The sequence below is a fragment of the Mobula hypostoma genome, chromosome 30 (genome assembly GCF_963921235.1).
Source record: "Mobula hypostoma chromosome 30, sMobHyp1.1, whole genome shotgun sequence".
NCBI lineage: Eukaryota > Metazoa > Chordata > Chondrichthyes > Myliobatiformes > Myliobatidae > Mobula > Mobula hypostoma.
The window spans coordinates 20921341-20934260 of NC_086126.1; the positions used below are offsets into that span (position 1 = coordinate 20921341).

The 12920-nt window shown below is 52.5% G+C and overlaps 1 protein-coding gene across 1 annotated transcript in view; it reads left to right on the forward strand.

Annotated features, from left to right (window-relative positions):
* ppp2r5b (protein phosphatase 2, regulatory subunit B', beta) overlaps positions 1 to 12920 on the forward strand; it is a 96093-nt gene that overhangs the window by 56456 nt on the left and 26717 nt on the right. Inside the window, exon 3 of the mRNA XM_063036448.1 lies at positions 11796 to 11897. Coding sequence (XP_062892518.1) covers positions 11796 to 11897 — 102 coding nt within the window. The remainder of the gene's footprint in view (positions 1 to 11795; positions 11898 to 12920) is intronic.

Sequence of the window (12920 nt, forward strand, 5' to 3'; positions counted from 1 at the left end):
CCTCTGGTCCTAGACTCCCCCACTACAGGAAACATCCTCTCCACATCCACTCTATCTGTGTCCCCTGGTCCTAGACTCCCCCATTATAGGAAACATCCTCTCCACATCCACTCTATCTGTGTCCTCTGGTCCTAGACTCCCCCACTATAGGAAACATCCTCTCCACATCCACTCTATCTGTGTCCTCTGGTCCTAGACTCCCCCACTATAGGAAACATCCTCTCCACATCCACTCTATCTGTGTCCTCTGGTCCTAGACTCCCCCACTACAGGAAACATCCTCTCCACGTCCTCTCTATCTGTGTCCTCTGGTCCTAGACTCCCCCATTATGGGAAACATCCTCTCCACATCCACTCTATTAAGGCCTTCCAATATTTGTCAGGTTTCAATGAGATCCCCCCCTCATTCTTCTAATCTCCAGCGAGTACAAGCCCAGAGCCATCAAACGCTCCTCGTATGTTAAAGGAGTATTTAGAATGGTGAGGCTAGGGCGCCGTGGGGGTGGGAAGGGGGGTAGAGGTGGCAGGAGGAGTGCTGGTATGGGGGAGGACACAGGTGCAGGTAGGAGAGTCTAAAGCTAGAGATCACCGTTTGAAGGTGAGAGTGGAGCATTGAAAGTGGACAAGGGGCAACTTCATGCTGAGAGTGGCAGGACACTGAATGAGGCTCCGGAGGAAGTGGTTAAGGCAGGTACATAAACAGCGTTTAAAAGGCACTTTGGACAGGTATGTCAGAATCAGAATCAGGTTTAATATGACTGACAAACATCGTGAAATCTGTTGTTATACTGCAGCAGTACATGACTATAGAAAATTTAAAAATCTGTAAACTGCAGTAAGTATATATGTATCTTAAAAGTTAAATTAAGTAAGTAATGCAAAAAGAATAAAAAAGTGGTGAGGTGGTGTTCATGGGTTGAATGTCCATTCAGAAATTGGATAGCAGAGGGGAAGAAGCTGTTCCTGAATCATTGAGTGTGTGCCTTCAGGCTCCTGTACCTCCTCCCTGATGGTAACAATGAGAAGAGGGCATGTCCTGGGTGATGGGGGATTCATGATGGATGCTGCCTTTTTCAGGCATCGCTCCTGAAGATGTCCTGGATGCTACGGAGGCTCGTGCCCACGATGGAGTCAAATGATCTTACAAGCTTACATCTCTCTGCAACACACACACAAATTGCTGGTGAACGCAGCAGGTCAGGCAGCATCTCTAAGAAGAGGTACAGTCGACGTTTCGGGCCGAGACCCTTCGTCAGGACTAACTGAAAGAAGAGATAGTAAGAGATTTGAAAGTGGTGGGGGGAGAGGGGGAGATCCGAAATGATAGGAGAAGACGGGGGGTGGGGAGGAGGGATGGAGCCAAGAGCTGGAAAGTTGATTGGCAAAAGGGATACGAGGCTGGAGAAGGGAGAGGATCATGGGACGGAAGGCCTAGGGAGAAAGAAAGGCGGAGGGGCGAAGCCCAGAAGATAGGCAAGGAGTATAGTGAGAGGGACAGAGGGAGAAAAAAGAGAGTGAAAAAGGGGAAAGAAAAATAATATAATAATAATAATAAATAAATAAGGAATGGGGTACAAGTGGGGAGGGGCGTTAACAGAAGTCAGAAAAATCAATGTTCACGCCATCAGGTTGGAAGCTACCCAGACGGAATATAAGGTGTTCCTCCAACCTGAGTGTGGCTTCATCTTGACAGTAGAGGAGGCCGTGGATAGACATAATCAGAATGGGAATGGGATGTGGAATTAAAATGTGTGGCCACTGGGAGATCCTGCTTTCTCTGGCGGACAGAGCGTAGGTGTTCAGCGAAACGGTGGGAAGGGATGGGAGGGACAAATGGACAAGGGGAGTCATGTAGGGAGTGATCCCTGCGGAAAGCAGAGGTGGGTGGAGGGAAAGATGTGCTTAGTGGTGGGATCCCGTTGGAGGTGGTGGAAGTTACAGAGAATAATATGTTGGACCCGGAGGCTGGTGGGGTGTTAGGGGAGGACAAGGGAAACCCTATTCCTAGTGGGGTGCCGGGAGGATGGGGTGAGAGAAGCTGTGCGTGAAATGGGAGAGATGAGTTTGAGAGCGCCGTTGTTGGTGGAGGAAGGGAAGCCCCTTTCTTTAAAAAAGGAGGACACCTCCTTCGTCCTGGAATGAAAAGCCTCATCCTGAGAGCAGATGCGGCGGAGACGGAGGAATTGCGAGAAGGGGATGGCATTTTTGCAAGAGACAAGGTGAGAAGAGGAATAGTCCAGATAGCTGTGAGAGTCAGTAGGCTTATAGTAGACATCAGTAGATAAACTGTCTCCAGAGAGAGAGAGACAGAAAGATCTAGAAAGGGGAGGGAAGTGTCAGAAATGGACCAGGTAAACTTGAGGGCAGGTTGAAAGTTGGAGGCAAAGCTAATGAAGTCAACGAGCTCTGCATGCGTGCAGGAAGCAGCGCCAATGCAGTCGTCGATGTAGCGAAGGAAAAGTGGGGGACAGATACTAGTATAGACTTGGAACATGGATTTTTCCACAAAGCCAACAAAAAGGCAAGCATCATACATCAAAGTTGCTGGTGAACGCAGCAGGCCAAGCAGCATCTATAGGAAGAGGCGCAGTCGACGTTTCAGGCCGAGACCCTTCGTCAGGACTAACTGAAGGAAGAGTTAGTCCTGACGAAGGGTCTCGGCCTGAAACGTCGACTGCGCCTCTTCCTATAGATGCTGCTTGGCCTGCTGCATTCACCAGCAACTTTGATGTATGTTGCTTGAATTTCCAGCATCTGCAGAATTCCTGTTGTTTGCGTTTAAAAAAGGCAGGCATAGCTGGGACCCATGTGGGTGCCCATGGCTACACCTTTAGTTTGGAGGAAGTGAGCCAAAGGAGAAATTATTAAGAGTAAGGACTAATTCCGCTAGATGGATGAGAGTGGTGGTAGAGGGGAGCTGGTTACATCTCTCTGCAGCTTACTTTGATCCCGTGTAGTGACTCCCCCCCCCCCCCCATATCAGAATGTGATGGAGCTAGTTAGAAATCTCTCCATGGTATATCTGTACAGTGTCCCTTAAAGTGTCATTGATGACTTAATAAATCTCCTCAAACTAATGAAATATAGCTGCTGTCATGCCTTCTTTGTAAGTGCATCGATATGTTGGGCTCAGAATAGATCCTCAGAGATGTTGATTGGATTATGAGGACACTCAGTCCTTGTTTATTGTCATTTAGAAATGTATGCATTAAAAAATGATATAATGTTCCTCCAGTATGATATCACAGAAATACAGGACAAACCAGGACTAAAACTGACAAAACCACATAATTATAACATATAGTTACAACAATGCAAAACAATACCATAATTTGATAAAGAGCAGACCATGGGCACGGTAAAAAAAAGTCTCAAAATCCCGATCGACTCATCATCTAACGCAGGCGGCAGAAGGGAGAAACTCTCCCTGCCATGAACCTCTAAGCGCCAACAACTTGCTGATGCATTGGAAGCACCCAACTGCAGCCGACTCTGAGTCTGTCCGAAAACTTCGAGCCTCCGACCAGCCCCTCCGATACAGCCTCCCGAGCACCATCCTCTGCCGAGCGCTTCGACCCCGCCCCGGCCGCCGAGCAACAAGCAAAGCCGAGGACTCGGGGCCTTCTCCAGAGATTCTGGATCACACAGTAGCAGCAGCAGCGAAGCAGGCATTTCAGAGGTTTCTCCAGATGTTCCTCCGCTCTCACGTCCGTCTCCATCAAATCAGGATTGTGCGCAGCACTCTACTTGACAAATAACAGACATCCCCACCGGAATGGCCGCTGCGAGCTGCGTCGTGCCACCATCTTCTCCTCCCGCCCTTGATACCAAGAAACTTGAGGCTGCTCACTCTCTCCACTTCTGATCCCTCTATGAGGACTGGTGTGTGTTCCTTTGTCTTACCCTTTCTGAAGTCCACAATCAGCTCTTTGGTCTTACTGACATTGAGTGCCAGGTTGTTGCTATGGCACCACTCCACCAGTTGGCGTATCTAACTCCTGTACGCCTTTCGATGTCTGCTCTAGTCTCTCTACATGGATAGGACATGCCAAGCGTGGGCAAATAGGGCAGACATCTTGGTCAGCAAGGATGAGTTGGGCCAAAGGGCCTGTTCCCGGGCGAAACATGAGAACCAGAGAGCACAGCCTCCGAATAGAGCCCGCCCTCCATTTAGAATGGAGATGAGGACGAATTTCTTTAACTTGAAGGTGGTGAATCTGTGGAATTCATTGCCACTGGCCACTGTGGAAACCGTCACTGGGTATATTTAAGGCAAAGGTTGATGTGTTCTTGATTAGTCAGGGCATGAAGGGATACGGGTAAAGGCAGGAGATTGGGACTGAGGGGGATAATATATCAGCCATGGTGAAATGGTGAAGCAAACTCAATGACCCAAATGGCCTAATTCTGCTTCTATATCTTATGGTCCTGTGGTCTCAACACAAATACAGCTGGTATCTGTGAAAACTGCCCTCTGAGCAAAGGCCACACAATCCCTTATAATCCTCAGTCTCATTTTATCAGAGTTCTCTTGGTAAGCAGACCTTGGCTGAGAAAAGAATGATTTCATCTTACTTTGATATTTGTTGTAGATTCCCCAGACCTTGAGTGAAGGCCCACTCTCCAAACCTTCTGTTCGTCTGGCATTCCTCCCACCACACACATCAATTTGGAGAATGCTCCCAGCACTCACGGAATCACACGTCCTTCATACAAACCGTCTCTCCTCCCTGGACTCTGTCTGCACCTCCTTTTATACACCATCCCGATGCTAACCCATATACTTATCTTGTGTTGTCGTTAAGTGCCTTTTCTTCTTCTGCATAAAGTTTTTTTTTAAAGATTAAAAATAAACTTTCTGTACAGCTGGTTGCCTAGAAACCATCACTCGCTGCGGGACAAGACAGGATTCTTTAAACTTGCCCGTGTTTCCCACACAGAATCTTTCCCACAGCAAGCGATGGCAGACAGCGTTGTGACAATGGCCAGATGACGGTGGTGAATAATTACTGTTCCTGGTGTTCTGGGGTTTGTCTTTTGATCGTGGCCAACACCAGACTTGCAGAGAGAGGTGTGCAGCCAAGGACATAAATCCTCAGCTCAGCCGGCACTCACTCAACAATTCAGGAACAGCTTCCTCCCCTCTGTCCTCACGTGGTTGATTCCTGGAATGGCAGGACTTTCATGTGATGAAAGACTGGATCGACTAGGCTTATACTCGTTGGAATTTAGAAGATTGAGGGGGGATCTGGTTGAAACGTATAAAATCTTAAAGGGATTGGACAGGCGAGATGCAGGAAGATTGTTCCCGATGTTGGGGAAGTCCAGAACAAGGGGTCACAGTTTGAGGATAAAGGGGAAGCCTTTTAGGACCGAGATTAGGAAAAACTTCTTCACACAGAGAGTGGTGAATCTGTGGAATTCTCTGCCACAGGAAACAGTTGAGGCCAGTTCATTGGCTATGTTTAAGAGGGAGTTAGATATGGCCCTTGTGGCTAAAGGGATCAGCAGGTATGGAGGGAAGGTTGGTACAGGGTTCTGAGTTGGATGATCAGCCATGATCATACTGAATGGCGGTGCAGGCTCGAAGGGCCGAATGGCCTCCTGCACCTATTTTCTATGTTTCTACAACAGTCTCTAGCGTTTACAGAGAACGGTGTGAAAAACAGAAAACATCCAGTGAACAGCAGTTCTGTGGGTGAAAACACCTTGTGAATGAAAGAGGTCAGAGGAGAATGGCCAGACTGGTTCAAGCAAGAAGGTAATCCACATAGCCATATGTTACAACAGTGGTGTGCAGAAGAGCATCTCTGAACAGACAACACGTTGAACCATGGAATGCATTGGGCTACAGCGGCAGAAGGCCAAACATACACGCAGTGGGCACTTTATTTAGGCCAAAAGCAAAGCGAAATTTGTTGTTCTACAGTGCAACACATAGAAGATAAATTGTAAATTAGAATGAGAAATATACATACACATAGTACTGTAGTAATTTTATGTATTGCACTGTACTGCTGCCACAAAAAAAAAACAAATTTCATGACATGAGAGTGATGATAAACCTGATTCTGATCTGGGTCTCTGTTGTGGACTGAGAGTGGGAAGGGGGCAGGGAGAAGGGAATCATGGTTGGGAAAAGGGGAAGGGAGAGGGGAGGGAGCGGGAAGCACCAGAGAGACATTCTGTAATGATCAATAAACCAATTGTTTGGAATCAAATGACCTTGCCTGGTGTCTCAGGGCTGGGTGTGTCTGTACCCACCCCGACACTCCTTCTCTGCCACCTGTCCCTCACCCCTCCCACGGCGCCCCACCCTCACCATTCCCAACATCCTTTGCTCCCGCCAGATTTACAGACTCGCTGTCCGCTCCATGTTGACAAACACAGTACTGTGCAGAAGTCTTAGGCACCCCAACAATACAGATGTGGTGCAGATTTTTGCTTAGTAAGTTAACTAAAAAGAGAGGGAAATCAGCGAGGTAGTGTTCAAGGGTTTAGAAATGTGATGGCGGAGGGGAAGAAGCTGTTCTCATACCCAGAGTGAGCACACATGGACTTTTTCCCCAGGGAAGGGGAAGCACAGGTAAGAGGGGAAATGTTTAGAGGGATGTGAGGGGTAGTTTCTTCTTGCGGGGGTTCTGTGTATATGGAACAACCTGCCAGAGGAGGTGGCTAAAGACATTTGGATAGGTACGCAGATATGGGCAAAAGTAGGTGTTTGGGACTAAGCTAAGTGAGCATTGTGGTTGATCGTGGCCTTCCATGATGTGGACAATTGTGTTCTTCCAGCTTTCATTCCATCTGTCGTTTCTCTTTCCATGACCATGATCGTTCTGGGCAAATTTTCCCACAGAAGTGGTTTGCCATTGCCTCTGGGCAGTGTCTTTACCAGACGGGTGACCCCAGCCATTAGCAATACTTGTCAGAGATTGCCTTCCTGGCGTCAGTGGTCAGATAACCAGGACTTGTGATCTGCACCGGCTGCTCACATGACCATCCAACACCTACTCCCACAGCTTCACATGAACCTGATGGGGGGCTAAGCAGATGCTACACCTTGCCCTAGGGTGACCTCCAGGCCAGCGGAGTGAAGGAGTACCTTACAGATTTGGTATCTCCATTGCATCCCCACTACACCTGGTGACCTCATGGTCAGGTCTGGTGGAGGGCTACCCTTGGAGGAATTAAATGGAAACAGATATCCACAATGGACCATTTCACAAACCTCATTGTCGTCCTCCTCTCCCCCCCCTGCCCTCCTTTTCCCTCACCCTCCCTCCCCTACCACTCCTGCACCCTCCCTCCCCCTCCCCTCCCCCACTCCTCTCTCCTTCCCCCTCCCTTCCCCCTCCCTCATCCTCCCTTCGCCTATCTCCCTCTCACACCCCCTCCCATTCCTTCACCCTCCCTTCCTCTCCCACTCCCCTCCCCATTCTTCTCTCCCTCCCCTCTCCCACCCCCTTCCTCCTCCCCCTCCCCCTCACTCCCCTCCGCCCTCCCCTCTCCTTTCTCCCCCCTGGATCCACCCGTCACCTCCCAGTCTCTCACTATTCCCACTCTCCCCTCCTCCGTCTGTCCATCACTCCCCCTCACCTGATCCACCCGTCACCTCCCAGTCTCTGTCACTATTCCCAGTCTCCCCTCCTCCATCTGCCCGTCACTCCCCCTCACCTGGATCCACCCATCACCTCCCAGTCTCTGTCACTATTCCCACTCTCCCCTCCTCCGTCTGTCCATCACTCCCCCTCACCTGATCCACCCGTCACCCCCCAGTCTCTGTCACTATTCCCACTCTCCCCTCCTCCGTCTGTCCATCACTCCCCCTCACCTGATCCACCCGTCACCTCCCAGTCTCTGTCACTATTCCCACTCTCCTCTCCTCCGTCCGTCCGTCCGTCACTCCCCCTCACCTGGATCCACCCGTCACCTCCCAGTCTCTGTCACTATTCCCACTCTCCCCTCCTCCGTCTGTCCATCACTCCCCCTCACCTGGATCCACCCGTCACCTCCCAGTCTCTGTCACTATTCCCACTCTCCCCTCCTCCGTCTGTCCATCACTCCCCCTCACCTGATCCACCCGTCACCTCCCAGTCTCTGTCACTATTCCCACTCTCCTCTCCTCCGTCCGTCCGTCCGTCACTCCCCCTCACCTGGATCCACCCGTCACCTCCCAGTCTCTGTCACTATTCCCACTCTCCCCTCCTCCGTCCGTCCGTCACTCCCCCTCACCTGGATCCACCCGTCACCTCCCAGTCGCTGTCACTATTCCCACTCTCCCCTCCTCCGTCTGTCCATCACTCCCCCTCACCTGATCCACCCGTCACCTCCCAGTCTCTGTCACTATTCCCACTCTCCCCTCCTCCGTCTGTCCATCACTCCCCCTCACCTGGATCCACTGAACACCTGCCCATCACCTCTCTGTACCGGCTCTCTCCCCTCATCCAGCTGAGGGATCTCAACCAGAAAGTTTGATTCGATTTCCCTCTGTCGATGTTGCCTGACCTGCTGCGTCCCTCCAGGGATTTGTGATTTGTCCCCGTCCTGCAGGGCTGCTCCACTTCCTGAGAGTCTGCTTCCTCACCCGCAGTTCACTGCGGACGTTTAACAGATAAAGATCAGCTTGATCTGTGACAGGTACATTGAAGCATACAGTGAAATGTGCCGTTTCCATCAAATCAGCGAGGATGGCGCTGGGCAGCCGGCGAGGGTCCCACACTTCCAGCGCCAACATCTCACTAACACGAGCCCGTCCATCTTTGGAATGTGGCAGAAAGCAGGAGGGGAACCCCCACGGTCACAGGGAGAACGTACACGCGCCTCATAGACAGCGGCGGGAATCGAACCTTCATCTTAAAGCTTGTGCTGTAAAGCGTTACGCTCACCACTACACTGCCATACTGCCCTTCGCACCATCTGCCTGCTCAGTGGTTGTTGCCGCCTCTTGGTCTCGCGCCTCCCTCTGTTCTCGTGTGAAACGGGGACTGCGCAGGAGGTGAGCAGGTGATTCCTGCGATGATGGGCAGGCTGTGTGAGGAGAGATTAGGTCAGTCAGCTCGATTACAGCTTATAAAACATGCGGTCAGCGTTCAGAGAGAAAGTTTTTCCTGACTGCCAGGGGTTCAAAAATGTTACTGCTCCCTCCCCTGCTTGATCCCATTCTTTGGAAAGAACAGCGAGCACAACCGCACACAAAGATCCTTCTGTGGTCTCGACAGTGGAACTGGAGGAGGTCGGCAGTCTGGGTCACATGGATAAGGTGTGGGACAACTGGTGCCACAGTCGGGACGTCACCAATCCCCTCTGTGCTTTCTCTGCCTGCTGGTTACTGTTCATTCAACACATGTTGCTGCTAACTCCCACAGAGGGAATAGTGTGGGTCAGACACAGAGTGAAGCTCCCTCTACACCGTCCCATCACACACTCCCGGGGTCAGACACAGAGTGAATCTCCCTCCACACCGTCCCATCACACACTCCCGGGGTCAGACACAGAGTGAATCTCCCTCCACACCGTCCCATCACACACTCCCGGGGTCAGACACAGAGTGAATCTCCCTCCACACCGTCCCTTCACACTCTCCCGGGGTCAGACACAGAGTGAATCTCCCTCCACACCGTCCCTTCACACTCTCCCGGGGTCAGACACAGAGTGAATCTCCCTCCACACCGTCCCATCACGCACTCCTGGGGTCAGACACAGAGTGAAGCTCCCTCCACACTGTCCCATCACTCACTCCCGGGGTCAGACACAGAGTGAATCTCCCTCCGCACCGTCCCATCACACACTCCCAGGGTCAGACACAGAGGGATGAAGATGTCCTTGTCAACTTGCTCCTGGGACTGGCGAAAATTGCCATCAGTGGCTCCTGGAAATGGGTGGTGGGAGGATATCCCCGGGCAGACTGCCTGGCAATGTTTAGGGGGTATGTTCGTGCTCGGGTGAATATTGAAAAGGAATACCCGCAGTCCATGGCGACCAGAGAGGTGTTCCGGGACCGTTGGGCCCGCGGGGTGTAATTGCCATCATTGATAGAGATGGTAATATACTGGTTTAACATGTATTGTCTGTTAGTAGTGAAGTAACTGTGTTAGTCACTGTTTTTGTACATATTGTATAGCACTGATATTTGTAATGAAGAATTTTGTTAAAAGAAAAGGGTCAGACACAGAGTGAAGCTCCCTCCACACCGCCCCATCACATACTCCCAGGGTCAGACACAGAGTGATGCTCCCTCTACACCATCCCATCACTCACTCCCAGGGTCAGACACAGAGTAAATCTCCCTCCACACTGTCCCATCACACACTCCCGGGTCAGCCACAGAGTGAAGCTCCCTCCACATCGTCCCATCACACACTCCCAGAGTGAGACACAGAGTGAAGCTCCCTCTGCACCGTCCCATCACACACTCCTGGGGACAGACACAGAGTGAAACTCCCACCACACTGTCCCATCACACACTCCCAGGGTCAGACACAGAGTGAAGCTCCCTCTACACCATCCCATCACTCACTCCCAGGGTCAGACACAGAGTGATGCTCCCTCTACACCATCCCATCACACATCGCACACTCCCGGGGTCAGACACAGAGTGAATCTCCCTCCACACCGTCCCATCACACACTCCCACGGTCAGACACAGAGTGAAGCTCCCTCCACACCGTCCCATCACACACTCCCACGGTCAGACACAGAGTGAAGCTCCCTCCACACCGTCCCATCACACACTCCCAGGGTCAGACATAGAGTGAAGCTTCCTCTACACTATCCCATCACTCACTCCCAGGGTCAGACACAGAGTGAATCTCCCTCCACACTGTCCCATCACACACTCCCGGGGTCAGACACAGAGTGAATCTCCCTCCGCACCGTCCCATCACACACTCCCAGGGTCAGACACAGAGTGAAGCTTCCTCTACACTATCCCATCACTCACTCCCAGGGTCAGACAAAGAGTGAATCTCCCTCCACACTGTCCCATCACACACTCCCGGGTCAGCCACAGAGTGAAGCTCCCTCCACATCGTCCCATCACACACTCCCAGAGTGAGACACAGAGTGAAACTTCCACCACACTGTCCCATCACACACTCCCAGGGTCAGACACAGAGTGAAGCTCCCTCTACACCATCCCATCACTCACTCCCAGGGTCAGACACAGAGTAAATCTCCCTCCACACCGCCCCATCACACACTCCCGGGGTCAGACACAGAGTGAAGCTGCCCCCACACCGCCCCATCACACACTCCCGGGGTCAGACACAGAGTGAAGCTCCCTCCACACTGTCCCATCACTCACTCCCAGGGTGAGACACAGAGTGAAGCTCCCTCTACACCGTCCCATCACACACTCCCAGGGTGAGACACAGAGTGAAGCTCCCTCCACACCGTCCCATCACACACTCCTGGGGACAGACACAGAGTGAAACTCCCTCCACACCATCCCATCTCACACTTCCAGAGACTGAGTGAGTTTGGAATGGGAAGCTAGGTAAAAGGAACGATGGGTGACATTTGCAAGGAATGGGGGAGTGTGCTGGAGGACCACAGGGATGACCAGGAAGGGATAGGAATGGGGGAGTGTGTGATTCCAGAAATGAGAGAGTTCATTGTTCACGTCACGAAGAACATGAGGTAATATTGCACATAACTGGAGTGTCAATCACAGGCGGCACTTGTTTGGTATGGGTCTAATGTATTTTGGGAATGTGTTTGTGAGGGAGAGAGAGAGATCCTGTGAACAGTGTGGACACTGATGTGAGTTAATATGACCGGCTCCCATTTCCTTACAGATCTCCCTCAACATTTTCCGGACCCTTCCGCCGAGCGACAATCCAGAGTTCGACCCAGAAGAGGATGAGCCAAACCTTGAACCTTCTTGGCCCCACTTACAGGTCAGCAGGTCTTAGGCCTTGCGGATTTTATTGGGCATGGCAGGGACCTGGCCCATTCTCCTTCCCCTTCACCTCGGACGACTCTCCTTCCCCTGCTCCTCAATCCACTCTCCCTCCTCGTCACCTCGGTCCCCACTCCCTCCCCTTCACCTCGGTCCCCTCTCCCCCCCCTTCACCTCGGACCCCTCTCCCCTTCACCTCGGTCCCCTCTCCCTCCGCTTCACCTCGGTCCCCTCTCCTTCCCCTTCACCTCGGTCCCCTCTCCCTCCCCTTCACCTCGGTCCCCTCTCCTTGTCCCCTCTCCCTCCCCTTCACCTCGGTCTGCACCCCCTCCCCTTCACCTCGGTCCCCTCTCCTTCCCCTTCACATCGGTCCCCTCTCCTTCCCCTGCGCCTCAATCCCCTCTCCCTCGCCTTCACCTCGGTCCCCTCTCCCTCCCCTTCACCTCGGTCCCCTCTCCCTCCCCTTCACCTCGGTCTGCACCCCCTCCCCTTCACCTCGGTCTGCACCCCCTCCCCTTCACCTCGGTCCCCTCTCCCTCCCCTTCACCTCAGTCTGCACCCCCTCCCCTTCACCTCGGTCCCCTCTCCCTCCCCTTCACCTCAGTCTGCACCCCCTCCACTTCACCTCGGTCCCCTCTCCTTCCCCTTCACCTTGGACACCTCTCCCCTTCACCTCGGTCCCCTCTCCCTCCCCTTCACCTCGGACCCCTCTCCCCTTCATCTTGCTCCCCTCTCCCCTTCACCTCGGTCCCTTCTCCCTCCCCTTCACCTCGGTCCCCTCTCCCTCCCCATCACCTCAGTCTGCACACCCTCCCCTTCACCTCGGTCCCCTCTCCCTCCCCTTCACCTCAGTCTGCACCCCCTCCCCTTCACCTCGGTCCCCTCTCCCTCCCCTTCTCCTCAGTCTGCACCCCCTCCACTTCACCTCGGTCCCCTCTCCTTCCCCTGCGCCACAATCCCCTCTCCCTCCCCTGCGCCTCAATCCCCTCTCCCTCCCCTTCACCTCGGTCCCCTCTCCCTC